The following is a 22,576-nucleotide window of genomic DNA, read 5'->3' on the forward strand; positions in this document are numbered from 1 at the left end:
CTACCCAGTGCGCCACCGAGCCGCCCTAATTTGTTACAAAACGACCTAAATATCAAATTATCATCATTAACACCTTTGCTGCATTGCATCTTTACACACATTCAAACACACATTACAAAAAGGAGTCTCTCTCATCCTGTGATTATATTTAATTTGACTTATTTTGTTGTTCTATTTTACTTTTACAAGTCTTGGGAATATGACATCAATTATTTGCTGAGTCCTACTTTGGGCTTCAACTAACAATTCAATCAAATAATCTCACGCTTATTTTGTCAATTAATCATCAAATCGGATAAAAGTAAATGGGTTGTAATTTCCAACCCTTTCATAACAGGACATTATTTCAAGTTGACAATGCAGTAAATACACAAGCATAATTGTGTGTGAAGTTTGTGGTTTAGTTTGTATCATCTCAAAGTATAATTACACATGTTGATCATCACTTTCCAAAGAAAAAGTGAAAATGATTTGCAAATAAGTTTTATTAAACAGAAATACGTATAATAATCTGCTTTCATGGACAACTACAGAAGTGTCAGAATATTTACAACGGAGCGTCTGAAATTCCAACGATTTGAACCATTTGTAATAAAAAAAGCTCTCTAAACAATTCATTGATTCTATATATATGAATAATTGTTAATCCATTCGTTGTTGATTTATGGATTAATTTTTGCACCGATATATATTTCTTTTTGCAAAATTTTAGTTTGTAGCATACTGTAGATCAATTCATTTAAATAAAAATGCCACTGAAACTGATGAGACCGAAGCAAGTAATATCTAATCACATTTTCTAGCTTGCGAATCATTGTCCTCACAAATCATTTTTAGCGTTAAAAGCAAATTGCCAAAGATTTCTATGTCGTGGGAAGATGAACAAGACTAATTAAATGAAGCTGAAAGACGTCACTTAAGTTGACCCAAATGAGGAGAGCAATACTGGTTTGTAAGTGTTTTGACGTTGCATAATGAAATGGTGAGTGAGTCACTGGGTTTATTAAGAAAATAGAGACACAGCAGCAGTGTTGATAAATCTGAAACCTGTCAATAGTTGTCTGTAGAAGACTAACAAACAAGAACACGTGAAGCTAAACTATAGCCCCTTATTCAAATTTTCATCAAATGCCTTCGGACATAATTGCGGTGCGCTCGGAGTATATCGATTTGGAACTAACCTTTGGTGTGAAATATCAAAGAGGGCAAATACTGTTTATGAATGTCTAGTGTAGTAGGAATGGGCAGATGCTGCAGTATTGTTCCGCAGTTTTCAGTAACTCACTTTGTGTTCTATTTTTTTTCTCATACCTTGCCTATTCAATCCCTCCTTTCTTTTCATTTTCCTGCACTGGCTCATCCATTTTTTCCTCTCCATTGTCCTCTTCATTCGCTCACCTTTACCCAACCCTTCCCCATATCCCTCCCTCCAGACTCTCTATTCTGCATTGTGGCTGTGCTGAGTGATTAAGTGGATGCCCTTCAAGCCATGGAGGAGATGGACAGTAAACCCTACCAGCCGCTGTCTAAGGGCCGTCATGAAATGGAGATGTCCTACACCAGTTCATCTGATGAGAGTGAGGATGGTCACGCTCACCAACGCTCTTACACCTCCCGTGAAACCCTGCCTGACTACACACATGAGCTACGCCTCACGCTTGGATCACACCGTGAAAGACAGAACAACTACAGCCAAGCTCAGCCAGGTATTCCATGTGCTCAGGGCATGTTTACCTGTAAAAGTCCCCTCCCAGAAACTGGATGTATCGGCTCAAAAGGCAGTAAAAAAAGCCACACATATGGCACACGTGTACACACGCGCACACACACACGCACACACGGTTTTAAAAGGGCCTATGTGAATTACCCATCACAGTCTACAATGAACCAGAAGGACAGTTGGGGGCAACCAATTACCTCTTCTCCACGGAGGTGATATTTCCCTCCCACAGCTAAACTAGGTCAGCCCCAAACCTCTTTGGCCTCACCTGGGGTGGAACACCACCCTTCATTACACACACAGACACAGACACACGTGAGGTAACGCTGACGCGTACACACTGAGAAATTCTTCCCTGCCGGTGACAGGAGGAGAAATGGGCCAGTGCGTGCTGTGATGGATAGCCTTTATGCAGGTCATGTATGGTGTTAAGAGAGAAGCTGTACCTCATCAGGATTGTGCTGCTGTGCAGGGTTCACTGTGATCAATAGATGCACTCTCTGCCACCCTAGCGTCCTGCTTTTCTGCAAGACCATCCCACCAAGCTAACAAGCAGCATTAGCCAACCATAACCGTTACAACCATACGGACAAGCAATTTTATGTTTTAAATACCACCTACTATGAACTTTGTCATATTGCTCAACATGTAACCACCCACGGTGACCATCAGTCATCGCCGACGCGTGCCAGCATTTGCCTACATTAAGTTTCTCTAGCTTCCCATTAAATTTAGAAGAAAAAAAGAAAAAGCAAGTCATTACCTTACCATATGACTTCGATGACGTTCATCACATCATATGGCGAGTTGCAAACGACACCCGAAAGCAACTTTTCAAATCTCAGTGAAGGCTGGTAGTATGAAGCACATCTGTTCATCTTTGGGCAACAGAGTTATATAAAGCATAGCTTGCCTAAGTAACCAACTGTTAAGGGGGGCATTGCCTCCAGTGACATTTTTAATGGATGACAGGGATCAGCCAATTCATCTTAATTCCCTATTCACATTTCCTTTCATATACGAGCCAGCCTTTCCTTTTTGTTCTGTTTTCTATTTCCTGATGTCACATACATGCTTTTTTTTAAAAAAATAAGAATTTAATAGTATATCCCGGCAAGTCTGGCAACTGAGAAATATCCTTTACTTTGAGATGGTGAGGTCAGGCACAAAGGTACATATATCGGATTCTTTGCCAGTAAATAAGTCTGCTGACCATAACTATTTCCCTTGTGTGATGTCAGCAGAACAAATAATCATCACTGTCCAATAAAAATCAGTTTTCTTTTTATTAGGTTTTAGATTTGATTAGTTTTTAGATTATTTGCCAGTTTCAGTCAATGTTTTCCTTACCCAATTTAATTTCCAAGATCTTAATATAACCCTAGTAAATGAAAAATTCAGTTTACAAGGAGATAGATAGATAGATAGATAGATAGATAGATAGATAGATAGATAGATAGATAGATAGATAGATAGATAGATAGATAGATAGATAGATAGATAGATAGATAGATAGATTTTCACTGACTGCAATCAAGCCTAATTGGGTCCAGAGCAATTCAACCAATAAATTACCTAAATAGAACCTGTTTAACAAAACAAAGTCAGCCAAAAGACCTAAAAAAGCTGCAAAAAATGCCATGATCCAAAGAAAAACAGAACAGAGGAGAAATAAAGTGATATCAATCCATCTGGAAGGACTTGCAAAGACATTTCTAAATCTTTTTGGACTCCAGTGAACCACGGTGAGATCCATTATCCACAAATGGAAAAAACATGGAACAATGGTGTCCCTTGCCAGGAGTGGGCGGCCTACAGAAATGACCCCAAGGGCACAGTAAGGACTCATCCAGGAGGTCAAAAAAGAAGTTAAGGAACCTAGGACAACATCTAAACACCCGGGTAATGTCGGTGTTCATGACTCAGCAAGTGAAAATGGCATCCATGGCAGGGTTCCAATGTGAAAACCACAGATGAACAAAATCAACATAAAGTCTCGTCTTTTTTAAATAGAATGAAAAACGGCGAGAGAAGTTGAACTTATTGGATGGTCCAAAAAAAACAATATTTCAGGAAATTAATCATTAATGTAGTAACCCAGAATTCTGCTCTTTACCAGATAATCCTGAAGGTCAATTTGAAACCTCAATCTTAAAGCACATAGATTCTGCATTCAAATTCAGATTGATGACAAATGTTGTATGTCTCACAGGGCATCACGGAAACTACATTCATCTATCATTATATTTAGTCATAACTTTTTCATTTGTGCGATTAACTGAGTTCACTGATTGGCTAGGAGACAACATAAACATAAATATTGCTCATGGGCTTATTGCTACATGTGTTAAATGACGCCAAAGCAGATGAGTGTGTCATGTTTAAACCTAGTTTGGCTTGCTTCATTTGAATTATGGCAGCTGGACAGCAAGATAGTGCTATTTAGAGAGGTTTAAGTGAGTGAATCAAACATAATCAAGTGGAACAAGTCCTCATTCATTGTGGAAATTGGACTCTTGAACAAACAAAAGGTAAATGTGCTTGTCTCCGTTAGATGAAGGACTGAATTTAAGTGAAAAGATCAGTGTTTTTGGGATACAACCAAATTATATTCACATTTTATTTTCATCGAGTCCAGAGGAAATGACTGCCGACATAATTACGGCAATTTTTTTATTTTATAACTGAGTTGAAAATCATAAGGGTTTAGCTTGTCTGTTGAAACAAGCAGTTGTTTTTTTTCTTGTCCAATTGCGCACAGTTTATTCTAATCTAGACAATGACAATGTTTTTGCCCAGTTTAAATCCAGAAAGAAAACAAAGACTGCAGGACACAATGACACTTATCCCAGTTGTCAATAGGTCTACGTACAATGCTGGGTTTTGTATTGACACTCTTCTGTGCTTGTATCCCAACTTGGAGAGAGTTTTTATGTGCATAGTTTGAATGTTTTGTTCACAGTGTCTGAGCTCTTTATGTAGGTCATAATTTGTTTTTCCTCCTGCAATACCGACAAATTATTAATCCCACTTGTCCATTAGTTACAGCAACTATACTAATTGTGTTTTACACCAATGCTCAGCAGCATGCATGATCTAGGTGGGCGATACTGTGTCCATCTAAGACTGAGCTGTCCAAACCCGGTCCTGGAGGGCCGCTGTCCTGCATGTTTTACATTTTCCCCTCGTCCAACACACCTTATTCAAATGTTTAACACTGAGGTTGACATGCAAAACAGGCAGGAGAGCGGCCCTCACGGACCAGAGTTGGAGTTGCCTGATGTAGGACTAAACATTTATTACATTAACTAAACACTGAAGTAGGAAATAATAATTTCATCCACAGTCTACATGGTTTCAATATAATCCTTGTGGATTTCAATCCATGCCACCATTTATTTTAAATGACATGGACTCCATTACTGCCACATATAAATTCTATAGCAATCACCAAAGCAGCTAAAGAAGAAAATTTATTCAGCTGGATCAAAATTGTTCTTCTTAAAAAAAAAAAAGGAAATCTCAATTGAATTGAATTGAAGTGTAACCGGAGGACTAACACAGTTTATCTTATGTTCTCAGATAACAGGTTGATTCTTTGGATTGGAGGGCGTTCTATTACCTGAAAGCATTCGAGGCTCAATTTTTCCCTCAGTCTGAGTCAATATTAATAAGGTTTGATCTTTATCTGATCTCTCACCCCACCAAGGAGAATATAGATGAGATCAGTGCTCTGTTTGAGCAGCAGTTCAATACATCTCAAGTTCAATAACACACATCAGGTAGTCAGAACAGAATCTGGCTGCATTGCAAATGTTTCAAGGAAATGGAGGCTGGCATTTTGGCCAATAAAACTCAAATGTCAAAATTATGACATAATGACCACCTTCCTTTGAATTTTCAATTATGTATGCATAGCAAATAGGCATGGATGCAGTTCATCAAAAACATGAGTGGGGTCAGACATGGACCTCACACACTCCTAAAAGATCATCAATGAAATTAATTAATCAATGCATTATGCTTGTCTTTCAAAAAAAACATTCAGACACCGGTTGGCAAATAAAAGAAATACAAATGAACGGAATTATGGAGTTTCCTATTTGCAATAGTTTTGTCCTTGAGTCTGCTAAACTTTCTTCATGGTTTTGGAATAGTTTTATGTCACTTTTTTTTTCAGAACTAACCCCAAATATTGAGGGGGGCACTCATGAGCCCGGACTAGCCCTTGAGTAATTGAATAATGAAAAGGCATGCTCATCCTAAACTTTGCTCTGTATTATCTAGATCTGTTGTCCTTTATTATTATAAGGGAGGTATGTTCTCCAATGCTTGCTTTGTTTGTTTGCTGAAGTAGAAAACAAACACACCCCATCCTCTAGCTTTTTTGTCTTCAGGCTCTCAATATGTCTCCCGTCTTTCTTCTTCAGATTTAGACTTCTGCAACGCTGCTCAGATGAGGAGTCCAGACTTTGTCCACCAACAGCAGCAACAGAACCATCATCGTCAAGAAGAAGAGGAGGAGGAGGAAACATTATGCACTGGACCCACTGCTCACATCCACAGCCGCGGCTACTCCCTGGGCGTAGGTTCAGATGTGGACACTGAGCCGGAAGTGGAACCATCACCCGCTCATGGCCTGCAGCACATGTGGATGCGTGGCTTGAAGTCTGAGCAGAGCTCCTGCCTGACAAGCCGCGCCAACTCTGCCCTGTCTCTCACCGACACCGAGCATGACAGGAAATCTGAGCCCGATAATGGTGAGTGATAAAACCTCTTTTCACACTCCATAAGGAGATTGTCCATCAAAGCCAGAGGAAATAGAACATTTAGCATAGCATAGTGCACCTTGATGGTGCATTACTGCGCATGTAAGTACCGTGCAGCACATTCTGAAATCCAGCAACTTCTGTAATTTCCTCCAAAATTGCATTTTCAATATACCATCACATTTCGTACTGAATAGAATATAAATCAATTTTGAAACAATATGAAAAAACATCAAACACTTTTCATGGCTTAAGTCACTGCCTTAAGCGATTATAGGACTCAAAACTCTGTTTTCAGACTATTGCTTATTACTCAAATTTTTCTTTCTTTGAAGTTGCCTCTTTTATGTGTTCACATACTGAATTTTTGATATTGGTCATTCAGCCTCAGCTTGCGCCATAAACCAGTTGGGGTATATATACTGTAATAATGAACACCCACGTCATATGATTTGGGGAGGATTGGATAGCCATTGAAAGCTGAAGAAGATTTAGCTTAAGGTTTTTTTTTTTAGGACGATTAATCATTGGAGTAGGTATCTTCAGTAAGTGGTGAGTGTCGGCTGCTGGCATTCGTCTCAGAGGGAGGGCTTTATCCTGGAAGGAGAAAGACATTGTGAGGTTAAGGTAAAGAAATGAGCCCAACTGGAAAGGCGTTTGGGATTGAGCCAGCTATCTGTCTTGCACTGGCGGGCTTGGCTCCCTGCAGACGGAGAGTTAGTTAGAGATGCGCACAAACAAAGACAGAGCTCTCCAACACCTCCCCAAGGGCACTCTCTGTTTATGTGCTGCAAAAAAAGTGGAACGTATTCAGAAGCTGCAGATAACATAAAGGGGGTGAGAATGATGAAGAGAAGGGGAAAAGGTAGAGACAGTGTGAACAAAAATGCTAATGAGTGAATACAAATCGTAATGTGTATTTATGATTAGAATGCGTATAAAACAGAATGATGGAAAAACAGGTAAGAGTTTTGTTCAACAAAGATGGCTGAAGTGGAGTGGAATAAGACAAAATTTAGGTAGGAACAGCTTTAGGGTGTGCTTGTTTTTGTTTGGGATGCACCCAGGGGTGCACTTTAATGACAGCCTGATTGGAAATGGAGTCGGCCTAATGCAAAATCACACAGCGGAAGGGGAGCGAATGAGAGGGAGGGAGTGGAAGTGCTTGGAGCATTACACGGTAATCAATTTGTGATGGCTGTGTGCATATGGACCAAAATAATTGTCATTTAGGATGAGACCCTCCATCTTACGGGGTCAAAAGTAAGGAGGAAGATAGACAGGCATGCAGAAGAGAACAGCAATTACAGATGGAGGTGGCACAGGTGAGACGAGAGGATTTACATGTTCAAAGCAATTGGCTTAACTGCTGCCATGCACCATGAAAGCTAGTTTATGTGTGGATTTTACGAGTTATATGAAGGACTAAATGTCCAGTGGCTTTCTGAACCTGACGTATTCTAGCTCTTCTATTTCTTTTGACTCGTACTTCACCACTCTCTTGAACTGCTGCTATCTGTTACTTGGCAACCTTTATTCCTCTGCTCTCATTTATTCTCATCCACTTCCTGTCCATCCCACTGTGACACGTGGCCAGGTGTGTCCATGCGTGGCATCCTCTAATAGGAAATACATTATGGATGTCACACTTCTCGCCACAACAAAGTCGAATACTCCCCTCCGCTCTCTTCGATAATAAAAGTAAGAGCCACGCAAAAAAAACAAAAACATTTAGGTGTAAACAGGGTGGAATCAAAAAGCTAACATTGTTCCCTAAACGAAAGTACATTTTAAATCAGAAAGACCTTGCACTTCCTTTGTTTTCAAAGGACATCCTCTTCTATTCACAATTTCCACTTAAAACCAGCAGAAATCCATTTGGTCCTCGTCTGATTGAAGGTAGCAAGTCAGTTTTGTCAATGTATGTTTTGTTGGTGTCTTATGAGGGAAATAGAAAGAAAAAGACTACGTTTTAAATGTCAATACATGCCTGCCTGTGTTTTATGTATAAGTCATTTATAAAAAGGTTAAGGCAGTGTTTGAGTCCGTATGTGTGTGTGTCCATGTGGCTGCGTGTGTGCTTTGAGGAGTTGTACTGTATGTCCGAGTGTGACAATTCCCTTGAAGATGGCTGAAGGCATTTCAGAGCATCAGTCAAGCCTGCTGACAAACTCGTAAAAATATCAACCTCTCCATATTGATGACAGAGTGCAATGTTAGAGTAGAGGAGATTGGCAGTACAAAAGACAAAATAAGGTTCAGCTGAAGTTTACCACTGACACTCTCACAGGCACATGCGCACGTCACGTGCGGTGTTATGACCAGAGGAAAGAAAGCCTAAAGGCCTTATTGTTGAACCAGATTTGGGTGAGAACAATTCAACAGCAACATCTGTTCAGATCACAATGAAATCTTTTGGAAAGAGCACTCATTGTAATTTTTTTATTTACATATTACATATATATTTTAAAAAAACAAAAAAAACAAATATATATATATATATATATATATATATATATATATATATATATATATATATATGTATATATGGGTATATTTATATATATGTAAAAAATATTTTTTTATTCACGAAAAGTACATATGCCATTTGCGCACGCACGCACGCGCACACACACACACACACACACACACACACACACACACACACACACACACACACACACACACACACACACACACACACACATTTTTGGTGCTGTCAGGTGATTAGAAAAAAATACTCTAACTAATTACTGCTAATTACTTACTAATTCAGATTTGTAATTAGCTAATCTAATTAATCACATCTTAATCCCATATCTGATAAAGGTCCCCAAGTAAAGATTTTAAATTCTTGGACATTACAAAATTGTAGTGCATGTCTGATCAGTTGCATATACCAAGAAAAGAAGATTTGAAATCCACATTTTTGTTGAAGTGTGCATGATAATTAAATTTAAAAGAAAAAAGGAGCACATCATCAAACTAACTTGGCCATGCACATTATTAAAAAAATGCAATACAAAAAAGTTACATAAAATATAAAGCTGACTTTGACTTTAATACAGCAATTCAAAATTCAAAAAGAATTTAGCCCATTCCTAGCAACATATGTATTTTTCATACGACATACATTACTGACCAGTACGTCTCCCATCTTAATCTGGCTCTGCCTTCATCCAGTCAGATATTGCTGCAGACCCAACTCTTCCTGAATTAGACACATCTACAGTGTCTGCAATGAAAACACAAATAGCACACAACACAAAAGAAAAAAAGAAGAAATTACTTTCATCTCTAAAAAACAGATTAATGGGAAAAAACTACTACTTGCACCCTGCAGTACTTGTCATGCATTGTCAGTGAAAGTTAAGTGAGATAGTTTAGGAGGAAAATGATGTGGGGGACCATTTAGATTTGATACTAGTGGATTGAAATCCTGAGATGTGGAAGAACACATGACTCTGAAATGTTGGTTACAGCACTCCCAAAATGAAATGCGAATTAAGTGACCAGTTTTTCCGTTCTTCATTTCAAGCCCAATGTCTATCTTTATGGATTCACCTTTGTTCTCATCTTTTTCCACTGACATCCTGGTGTGGTGCAGACTGCCTCCTGGCATTAACACACTGTTCTTTTTATGCTTCTTCTTCTGAGACGTGAGATTAGAAGACACCTGCAAATCCCATCAAATTAAAGGATCTCTCAAATATCAATGCAATTATCTTGGTTGGCGTAAGCACTTAATTGCGCTTTCACCTCCATTAATTTGCTTTTCAAATTTGACTTCTCATATTTGTTGATTCTTGATATATTATGGTGTTCCTTTTCCGACTGAGATTTCAGGTAATGGTTGGAGGAAAATGGGTTTTGAAATTGCTTCAACTATTTAGTGTTCCCAAGTTAGCAATCACATCGAATTGAGGCAGTAGCATTCAAACCATGCTTTATTTTGACATATTTCAACTTATGTTGTTTGTGTCATCTGGTAGAAAGATGACAAATGACAATTTAGAAAACTGCTTTTTTCGTGCAAAATTCCAGAACAATTACATTTATTGTAGTGCTCACAGGAGACATGAGATCGAACTTTGTTGAAATACGTTACAAGTGAATTTATCTTAATTGCGTCTTACTTTACAGAAAGTTTCGCCATGTTTTCTGATTGAACCTGGTGATTTCCTAATCCATATTCACTAAAATCAAGAACAAAAACAACACCAAACCCAGTTCAAGAACAGCGGCTCAGCTGACTTTGGGAGAAAGGCAGACGACACAGTCTCCAGTGTGTCACCAGTTATTCATAAGACACATGCAGAGACAGACAACCTTTAATTTAAGAACAGTCGAAGAAAATCAAATGCACCTCAACTGTCTTTTGCTGTACATACTGCACATAATGATGTATAGCCTGTGAACAAACGTTGATCTTAAATGCCCCATTATTTAAAGGTATAGGTCTTGGTCAAGGAGACACATAATATACTGTATATATTGTAGCTACAGTAAGTATGTGATTACCCTACACACTTGAAACAGTTACCGTATTTTCCGAACTATAAGTCGCTCCGGAGTATAAGTCACACCAGCCATAAAATGCATGATAAAGAAGAAAAAGACATATACATATAAGTCTCACTGTATAAGGTGCATTTTGGGGGGAAATTTATTTGATAAAATCCAACACCAAGAACAGATATGTCATCTTGAAAGGCAATTTAAAATAAAAATAGAATAGGCAACAACAGGTTGAAGGTACGGTATGCTAACGTTACATAAACACACAAACAAGAAACTGAGAATGTGCCTGATGTAACATATTGATTTAAATAACTATAGCATAAACAACATGCTAACAAGTTTATCGAACAATCTACGTCACTCCAAATCATTAAATCCCACCAAATCTTCATCCTCTGTGTTACTTATAAACAACTCTGCTAACCCTGAAAGTTGAAGATGCAGCGCTTCCTCTTCTATGTGGCTTAGGTCAGACTCATCGTCAGTTGCAGTTCCAATTATTCCACAGGTCTAGAGCGCCCTCATGCAGTTTAGTGTGAAAATAACGTGAAATGATATAACGTGTTAATAATTTCACACATAAATCAAATGAATGAAATCCCTCTAATGCTGCGGGAACTTTCCTCAGATGATGGCGCATGTTATTAGACGATTGTGATTGCACAAATAGCAGTAAAACCCAAATAGAACATTTGAACTTCATTTAGGGTTAAATTAATTAAATTAGGTATAGATCGTTGAAGCACTTTAAATAGTGGCAGATGAGTCCCATTTAAAATGGGTTTGATTGTGTGAATGTTTGGTTAATTCTGAAAACAGCCACATCCGCAGTTCTAAAAAGATGTGCACACACATCAGTGTGTTACATCATCCTATTTGTTTATTTTTATTTTCCCTCTCAAAGAGTTTGTCATTTATTTTTCCAAATCAGTTGTCCAGGTTAAAGGTCACATCTATCTATCTATCTATCTATCTATCTATCTATCTATCTATCTATCTATCTATCTATCTATCTATCTATCTATCTATCTATCTATCTATCTATCTATCTATCTATCTATCTATCTATCTATCTATCTATCTATCTATCTATCTATCTATCTATCTATCTATCTATCTATCTATCTATCTATCTAGATTTTTAAAACATAATTGTATTACCTCAACTTTAATTCTCAAACAAGAAAGAGATGTTTCCCATCTCGATGCTCAGGAAACTGTCTGTTAAACTTATTTTTTTCTTAGTTCATATTGTAGCTGTTTGTCTTTGTCAAGGGTAAAGCAAAAACAAATAATTCAATGGTTGCTTACAGTGCCATACAGTATGTCAAAAAGGGTTGTCATATCCTTAATAAGCATGGTCAGTTTTTTTTTTTCCATCATCTCTCTTTTTTCTATATACTGTCTGAGTTGCTGGAGGTTAGGCACAGAAGACACAAACGAAAGTGCCTGAGTGGAAGGGAAAGAACTAAACAAAACTGGCCTAACCCCATTAATCAACAAGCATACGGCTTAAAGATAGCATACAAAGATGATAAAACGTTTGTTGGTGAGCAAACGTTAGACAAATGTTGCAACCAAATGAATTCTTTAGTCAGATTATGTGAGAGTGTTTGGTGAAAAAATACGAGAATTTACGCAGTATGTCAGCAGGGAATCTGATGTTCCCGATTTCACTTCTTCATGGCACAATTCTGAGAATTATTCAGACTACAGACTTCTAATTAGCCAGAGAGGGAATTACAAATATTTCATGTAAGCGCTCTTATCCGGCAATGTCAGATAAGTCTCGTTAAGCAGTGTGAATGAGAAGGATTTCATGGCTTTCTCCTTCTGATGTTTGAAGACAGAAATCTTCTTTTGGCATTACTGCGGTTGTGATAACCTTCTTGAGTTGTGAATCTGCAATGCCCTCGGAGATAAAGACATCTGCAGATGTGCCAATCAAACCGTACAAGCATGCATGCAGACATGCTCCTGTTCCACCCGGCATAACTTTCCGAGTGTGATTGCGTGCATCTGTGCCTATGTGAGTGGCAGTCTAAGTGGCAACAGCAGACAAACGGCCACATGCTCAACCTCACTTTTTGCCTCCCCAAGGCCCTGGGGGGGTTGCAGTAATGGATTTGTCTATTAGCTCGTAAAGAACATTGCTCAGTGCCATATCGATCATCTGAGCTGTAACGTTTAGGGTCTTTAAGTTGTAGAGTTGATCTAGTGGTACACAGACTCCCCTGGCTATTTTACTAGAGTGAGAGATGATCAACTTAACCCCGGTGCCATGCTTGGCCAGAGGAAACACTATAAACCCATCCACTGGAGCCAGAAACCATTTTTATTGAACCTGCCGATCGGGCATCCATAAGAAGCTGCGGAGCTTCCGTGGATCAGCCATATGTTTGATTCTAGCAGAGTTTTGATGGTTTGCTCCTTTAATGGTGGTATCACGTCGTTAGCCGTGTTGACAAGCTGTCAGAGATGTGGACAAACCCCCGTTTTCCTAATGATGGACCTTAACAGTCCACTGGTCCGAAGGAAGGATTACTGGACTGCACAGCCGCTTGATGGGCATTGCTTGGCTTTTGTGTTCATGTGTGAGAAGAGGACAGAGTCTTTTTGGTATCTATCTACCCCCCCCCCCCCCCCCCCCTTGCCATCCCTGCGTGTGAGTGTGTGAATTCAAACACCCTTCTCCATTATCATCTTGCTGCCATGGCAACAGTCATTGAATCAGAACATCAGTCGCAGCTTTCATTTCATGCTATCCACTGCCTGCCTATAGGCTGCCTGTATACATAAACAGAGCTCGGCCACCATGCTTTCCAATTTAATAAGCGGTCATATAGCCAAAGCTCGACAATCACCTACACAGTGGAGGTGAGAGCCGAGCTGTTTTTAAATAAACAATGGCATAAGCGGGCCTTGATCTGTTTTTAGCTTCAAGCGCTTTTAGCATATTTTAATGTAAGCAGGGAGCAGGGTGAGTGGCACATGAAAACGCTGAAAGCCAAAAGGAACAATAGCTCCGTCAGTGTACTGAGAGATTAGAGCAAGCCAGAGTGGTTTACAGTGAACTGGAGAGACTGACTGGGGGTGGACGACACATGTATGGTCACACACGCGCATGCTCTCAGAAACCCACACACTGCTGAAGGGGGCTATGTGTGTGATGGCATTGGAGGTGTGTGTTTTGAAGAGGCATTAAAAATTTTATGATGACCTAACTGGACTGAAAAGGAAATGGCATTCAGGATGGCAAAAAGGATATTAAATACAGTAATTTCCATCCCCTTTTTTGTTCAGCTGACATGCATTAAGAAAACACAGCAGTTTCTATGAAAGAACAGATGATAAAATGGCCAAAAAAAGAGAAAATAAATCATAGGACTTTTTCATCTCACACAACATTGTGATTGGATGGAACTTTTGCCTGGAAAAAGGTTGTCTCCTGCTTTATTTTTACTCTGCTAATCATAGTTATCATACAGGCCAGCGTGAAGATGTATTGCTTGTCTTGGCAGGTCCACCATGGCTAGAAATCTGGGTGGATGGATTTACTAGATGAATAAAGTTTTGGTTCTGTGGGAAATGTACGAACTTACACAAATGCAAAGTAATATAGTAATTGAGGATCAGGGATGAATGACTTTCCATGTGCCCAACCACAGCGGCTAACCTACCATCATCCGCGAGACCTTGTAATATTTTTTACTTTGCAAATGCCCATCTTCTGGATGTACATGCCATGCTGCCTCTCTCTGTTCTGAAATTGAAGGGAGTGAGGGGAGCCACTTCAATTGGATGGCAAAAGAGCTCGGCTATGTTCTTTCTCAGAACTACGCACAATGGCTCCCTTCCACCTGCGTGATTATAGGAAAATACCCCCGCAAAATCCCCTTGCCCATGTGCACAGTTAGACTGAGATTTGCGCAACACTTGGGTTGAGCACCAAAATAGGGCTCCAGTTGTGGATGGTGCGATGTTATTGGTGAATTTGATCAAAACGCAGCAAGAATCTTTCTTCTGTATTTTATTCATAAATATGACAACAGTGGGACACTCCTTCAGAATCATTGTAGAAATTACTACTAATAAATGTATTATTATTATTATTATTATTATGATTATTTATTAGTGTATAACAGTGCAATATGTACCTGCCATTAGGTTGACAACAATGGATGCTCAAGCAGCTGAGCTTGTACTGGACATTAGTCTGCTCTTGGTTCCAGTTGTAAAGACTATTGTTCCATGGCACAGTGCCCTGTCCTGTCAGACCAATGAGCTGGTACTCTGGCAGCGATAAATGGATAATGGTCTGCAGGGTCTCACTCAACAATCTGCTGACCAGTATGAACGCTGATGGTTGAATTGCTGGAGAACAACATCCACATATGCCATGTTAATATATTGAAAACAAGGAAAATAACATACTCAGTAAAACATTCCAATGACTGTAAATCTACAGAACTAAAAAAGAACATGCACAGCAAATATTTTCAATCAATTTGGCCTGTGGTGGACTTCTTTGACTCACTTGAGACTTTGTTTTAGAAACCTTTGTCACGTGAAATGCTTAATTGAAGAGGCAGCGATAGGACTTTGGAAACCCGTTAATTGTTAGGTTTAATTAAGGTAAACATTAAATGAGGGGAGTTTTAATTGGGCTCTCATGATGAGGGAAGGGATCTGGGGTCACTGAAATCTGCATATGTAAATAACTGCAAACTCCTCTAGGTCTGGCTTTAACACTGCCTCAGAGCACTCTGTCTCTCTCTGTAATGTTGTTTATTTTCTTCTCTGCATATCTATCTCCCACTCTCTCCCTCCGCATACACAACCATGTGTGCATGCATGCGGGAGTATGCAGACACACTCCAGCTTTCACAATTTGGCCTCAGCCAAGCTGTCAGCAATATAAATGGGCTGCTTTTGTCGAGTGACATTGATGTGATGTATGCATGTGCTAAATTCGAAACCTCCACTCCCTGCAGATATACGTTTGGTAATATGAGGCTTGGCAGCTTGGTGTAAGACATCAACTGCTCATTTAAAGTATTTCGACATATACGGAGGTCCCCCACAAAATCCGAGCAGGCCATTTACCATTTTATGTTTGAAAACAGGTTAAATGTTCATCCATGTCTGTGTGATTGACCAAATTAACCCTTCGGTAAAGATTCATTTGTACAGGAGAAGTGGTACATATGTAAATGATCACAAATATGCAATACATTAGATTTTATTGTTAGTCATTCACTGTGAACCATTTCTGCCTGAGCAGAGGTCATTCATCATGCAGCCACCCAATCACTTTGCAAGATAGATTACCCAGACAGATGATCATGCTCTGCAATGAAAATCGTCTTACCAACTTAAGAATGCTGCTAAAAAAAAAAAGCTATTTATGAGTGTCTTAAGAAAAAATAAGACTTGCATCAAGGAGTGCATATGTTATGCACGTGTGTCCTGTACAGTAAGTGTGTGCACTTGTGCTGACAATTGGACATTTGCTCTGTCACCACCCGGTCACCCCAGTGTTGTGGAACTTCTCATGGCCAATGTAGGGCTGCTGTCAATGTTTTAGATAACCGAATGTGCCGCCTCCATCCAAACAGATGCTCAACCCCATTTCCAGAGTCTCTTTTTTTGTGTGCAAAATGTTTTTGATCATTTTTTTTGTAAAGCCAAGAATCTTCTGTAACTAAAATCTATTCCAGAAGGCATTTGGCCTTCATTTTCTTTTCAACAAGATTATGACTTGTGAAAATTAACAACTAACCGATTTAGTTTTTCTACAAAAAACTTTTTAGTTGCCCTAGCAGGGTTCTTGGATGTTGCTCAACACCTCTTTGTTTTTACCCATCCCTCGATGTGAGTCAATCATTTTGGTTGAAATAGAAATTCTATAGGTAAGAAATTCAGAGACAAATGTGACATTTCATACAAGGTAAAGATAAAGTCAGTATGATCCAATTATGTCAATCTCCATAACTCAGGAACAAATGTGTTGACACATTTCTCTGATGTTTTCTTATTAAGCTATGGACTTCAAAGATGCACTTGAGCAACTTAGTAACTAAACAGTTGTAAAACTAACTTAGCATTAATTATAATAACCAGTCAACATCTACCTGTGTACAATACTTACCAAATGGCCTAATTATGATTTGCAAGTCATATATTTTGGGCTAAGTGTTGAACGTACCGATGATACGTCCACACAAACGATTGGGATCATTCTGCTCACCTACTTTATGAAGGTGCAGTGAGAGGAAATGATCCCAGGATTTGGAAATCCAGTTGTCACCTCACTTATTGTCATTCGTAACTACTCTGTATTGCTTTGACAAAGCAGGTCATCATGAATTATTCTGTGGGCAACGACAAAGCGGAAAAGCATCCGAGCGGCAGTATCCTAGCGATAATCTTTTGTACACCAAGTCGGATGGAAGCCGTTCTACTGTCACGTAAATATAGGCTTGTTAACAGTGCAGCTCTTTAGCTCGTGATTAGCTTGCACAACAGGCATTGTTCTGCAGCATTTCTTCCTCTCAAATGGATGGTAAGGGAAATCACCAACAGTAGATATATTAGAAATAATTGCACATAGAAGATTGTGTTTATAGGTTTTTCTTTAAGGGAGTGCTTTGTTTTAACGCCTCTTTTAAAAGCAATAGAATCTCTTTAATTTAGGATTCTATTATGATTAACAGGACCTACTTGATTGTCATGGAACCACAGTTTTAACGAATGTTATCCATCACGTATTCAGTCAAGCCAACATGTATAAATAGCATTTTATTATTGAAATTGCATGAAAAGAAATGTATGGCTTTTTAGATGCACTTGATGCAGCTGTGGCTCATGTTCACCTTGAGTCAAGGAGGCCATCGCGGGTTTGGAGGTTATATATTAATTTTCCAGAACAGATGAACCGTGTGAATATTATTATCCATCCATCCATCCATCCATCCATCCATCCATCCATCCATCCATCCATCCATCCATCCATCCATCCATCCATACATCATCTGTACTGCTTGTCCCCACGGGGGTTACGGGTGTGCTGGAGCCTATCTCAACAGTCATCAGGCAGTAGGCGGGGGACACCCTGAACCGGTTGCCAGCCAATCACCAGGCATACAGAGACGAACAACCATCCACACCCGCACTCACACCTATGGGGAATTTGGAGTGCTTAATCAGCCTACCATGCATGTTTTGGGAGGAAACTGGAATGCCCGGAGAAAACCCACACAGGCACAGGGAGAACATGCAAACTCCACACATGGTTGTCCTGAGGTGGAATTGAACCCGCACCCTCTGAACTGGGAACAATTATTATTATTATTATTATTAGTAGTAGTAATAGTACCGTATTTTCCGCCCTAAAAGGCGCACCGGGTTATAAGGCGCACCTTCAATGAACGGCCCATTTTAAAACTTTGTCCATATATAAGGCGCACCGGATTATAAGGCGCATAAAATAGAAGCTATACTGCATCAAACTGAGGTTGACTAGGGTTGCGGTATGCATCCACTAGCCAATAACCAACGAGCCCTCTGTAAACAATCGCGTTTCTCAAACGATCTCCTATAAAATGATCAGAACTGACTAAAGTTCGATCTAACGCATTGGTACTACTTACCTATGTTTCCCTTCCATATCGATCCGTAGATTTACTCGAAACATTAACAGAGCAGCCTATTTTCACATGAAATAGCCTGGTACGTATAGCAGCTATCGCAATAGCATTACCCATCCGCAAAGTCTCACGAGCCTCAGTTCGCAATCTCCCATGAGCCTCAGCAAAGTGTAAACAATCGCGTTTCTCAAACGATCTCCTATAAAATGATCGGAACTGACTAAAGTTCGATCTAACGCATTGGTACTACTTACCTATGTTTCCCTTCCATATCGATCCGTAGATTTACTCGAAACATTAACAGAGCAGCCTATTTTCACATGAAATAGCCTGGTACGTATAGCAGCTATCGCAATAGCATTACCCATCCGCAAAGTCTCACGAGCCTCAGTTCGCAATCTCCCATGAGCCTCAGCAAAGTGTAAACAATCGCGTTTCTCAAACGATCTCCTATAAAATGATCGGAACTGACTAAAGTTCGATCTAACGCATTGGTACTACTTACCTATGTTTCCCTTCCATATCGATCCGTAGATTTACTCGAAACATTAACAGAGCAGCCTATTTTGACATGAAATAGCCTGGTACGTATAGCAGCTATCGCAATAGCATTAGCCATCCGCAAAGTCTCACCAGCCTCAGCTCGCAATCTCCCATGAGCCTCAGCAAAGTGTAAACAATCGCGTTTCTCAAACGATCTCCTATAAAATGATCAGAACTGACTAAAGTTCGATCTAACGCATTGGTACTACTTACCTATGTTTCCCTTCCATATCGATCCGTAGATTTACTCGAAACATTAACAGAGCAGCCTATTTTGACATGAAATAGCCTGGTACGTATAGCAGCTATCGCAATAGCATTAGCCATCCGCAAAGTCTCACGAGCCTCAGCTCGCAATCTCCCATGAGCCTCAGCAAAGTGTAAACAATCGCGTTTCTCAAACGATCTCCTATAAAATGATCGGAACTGACTAAAGTTCGATCTAACGCATTGGTACTACTTACCTATGTTTCCCTTCCATATCGATCCGTAGATTTACTCGAAACATTAACAGAGCAGCCTATTTTCACATGAAATAGCCTGGTACGTATAGCAGCTATCGCAATAGCATTAGCCATCCGCAAAGTCTCACGAGCCTCAGTTCGCAATCTCCCATGAGCCTCAGCAAAGTGTAAACAATCGCGTTTCTCAAACGATCTCCTATAAAATGATCGGAACTGACTAAAGTTCGATCTAACGCATTGGTACTACTTACCTATGTTTCCCTTCCATATCGATCCGTAGATTTACTCGAAACATTAACAGAGCAGCCTATTTTGACATGAAATAGCCTGGTACGTATAGCAGCTATCGCAATAGCATTAGCCATCCGCAAAGTCTCACGAGCCTCAGCTCGCAATCTCCCATGAGCCTCAGCAAAGTGTAAACAATCGCGTTTCTCAAACGATCTCCTATAAAATGATCGGAACTGACTAAAGTTCGATCTAACGCATTGGTACTACTTACCTATGTTTCCCTTCCATATCGATCAGTAGATTTACTCGAAACATTAACAGAGCAGCCTATTTTGACATGAAATAGCCTCGCGGGTACAACAGCTATTCGGTGACGCCCCCTGACTACAGTTGCCGTAATGCTGGGAAGCGATGCGACCTTGTAATTTACTAGTCGTACTAAAACGTACTGAAACATTTTGGCAGAGCACTGTGTACAACCAGTATGGATCAACAAATTCATCAGTTGATCCATATATAAGGCGCATTGGCCTATAAGGCGCACTGTCGGCTTTTGAGAAAATTTTAGGTTTTTAGGTGCGCCTTTTAGGGCGGAAAATACGGTAAATAGAATACCATAAAATTCTCTATTTTGAGGGTTTCTACTCCCCCTGTTATGGGGCCATCCAGTTAAAGAGTATGTTACAATTAGAAAATTGCATTTTAAGATTTAATGTATTTGATCACGCAATCACCATTCAGCCCTTTTTTCCCATGCACCTAAATAATAGAACCTAATGCGAAGTTGATGGGGAGTGGCTAGGAATTAGTTATAGTTGTCTTTATAAAGAGAAAAAACATGGATTGTCAAAAATAGATATTGCTTCAGTCTCTGTATGTATTGTTTTTGTTGTTGTTTTATCCCTGGGTGGGTTGAAGGGACTATATCTTAGCAAGTTTTGTGTGAATATACACCATATTCAGTATAAGGTTCCCTGGTAGCATATCTGAGGTACTCTTATCATGACTCTTATTGCGTTTGTAACTGTGATGGCCCAAAGGGAATGGCAAGAACCATTAGTGATCAGAAGAAGATCCCCTGTATGATTCATGAATGAGCAAATCTTGTCTTAGCCTGTGAGATGGGTGGAGAGTTGAGCGCCTTGGGGAAGTCTGTGTTTGAGCCTCCTCATAACTGTGGAACAACATAGATAATGGGGTGTGTGGTTGACGATATGTGGTTCTTCATTTCTTGTCTTTTTGGGTCAGCATGGGAGTAGGGTCGGCGCCACAACAGAGTAGAGGAGGCAAAGGGAGGATGGATCAAAGAGGACAGACTCTCAAATGGCGTTCCTTGCCCTCAGTTGCCCTTTGTCAACTCCTCACCATTATGCGTTCATCCCTGATTTATGTGATGTCGATGATGTAGCAGTATACTTTCTTTTGACCTTATTCAAAGAGACATGAAACCACGACTTGGACTTGAATTGAGTTGAAACTTGCAGAGCTATAAACAGTCATATAAATGTTAGTTAAGAAAACAAAAAAAACAATTGCATTCTTCTGAATACATCTAAATCTCGATTTTACGCGGACTCTGGGGTCCAGAATTTGGTAATCGCGTTAACCCCGAAAGCTATCCTTGCTATCCGTAACACCGTAATAAAGCAGTCATAAAGCTCAAACAGCCTGACTCCTTTAAATTGGTCACAAAAATTCAGCGTTAAGGTCGACGCGCTAGTCATTTAGCTTCGTACGGTCCTTATATCATCCATTTAAAATACTACTTGAAAATGTATTTATGACGAAAAAAAATGGGGCCCATGACCAAACTGGGTTGGACAGAAAGTCACGTAGGATCGAAGTGAGTACAATCGAGATTTAGGTGTAATTTAAGAATATTTATTCATTTCATGTTCTTAAGTTATTATTGTTCAGTTAATTTTTTGGAGATAAAATACTTTTTTTGTGTTATGATTAGTGAGAAATATTTATCACCCTAATAAATTTGAAGGTTTTGAAAAGTACTTGTGACTTGCACATGTATGTGAAGGTCATACATTTTAAATGTGTTGTTTTGGACCAACAATATATTTGTTGTGCTTATGGCCAAAGGCCATTTTATGTCTTTTGATTCTGGTGTGATTTCCAGAGTTATTTGCAGCTGGGCTTGCTAAGTTGAATGGATCTCTGGGGATATTAAAGAAAATGCAGAGGTTGCCCATGGCTGCGATATAAAATAAATACGGTACAGTATGGAAGTACATTATTGAATTAAAAGCATGCAAGCATGATCCTTAGGTAAGGTTTGGTCAAAGGTGGAGAATGGAGAGATATTAATAAACAAATTTTCAGGTGGACTTGTTTGAAGTTTCAACTTTAATCCAAAAAACAGATGAACAGTTGTTAGCCAGGATGGTCATTCACCAGCCTGCCTGATAGCAATGACTCTATTTTGACCACCATGAGGGGAAACACCCTCCAAAGGTGCACTACACAGTATATAGGGTGACTTCAAACATAAAGAATATAACTGAAGAAGCATTTTGCACTAAAAGTAAACCGTCTTCAACAAACAAGACTCCACTTACCTGCATTCAACATTTGTTAACACCTGAGACTCTACCACAGATCTAAATTAAAGTATTCCAATGACCAGTACAAGGCCAACTGGGGCATGTTCCTGTGGGCTAATGTATC

The 22,576-nt window shown here is 39.5% G+C and overlaps 1 protein-coding gene across 1 annotated transcript in view; it reads left to right on the forward strand.

The window, feature by feature from the left end:
- The window catches only part of tenm1 (teneurin transmembrane protein 1), a 198,043-nt gene that overhangs the window by 19,009 nt on the left and 156,458 nt on the right, over positions 1-22,576 (forward strand). The window contains exons 2-3 of the mRNA XM_037262466.1: positions 1,434-1,706; positions 6,151-6,480. Of these exons, the coding sequence (XP_037118361.1) occupies positions 1,490-1,706; positions 6,151-6,480 (547 nt within the window). The 5' untranslated portion in view covers positions 1,434-1,489. The remainder of the gene's footprint in view (positions 1-1,433; positions 1,707-6,150; positions 6,481-22,576) is intronic.

This window comes from Syngnathus acus, chromosome 10, assembly GCF_901709675.1.
Source record: "Syngnathus acus chromosome 10, fSynAcu1.2, whole genome shotgun sequence".
Taxonomy (NCBI): Eukaryota; Metazoa; Chordata; class Actinopteri; order Syngnathiformes; family Syngnathidae; genus Syngnathus; species Syngnathus acus.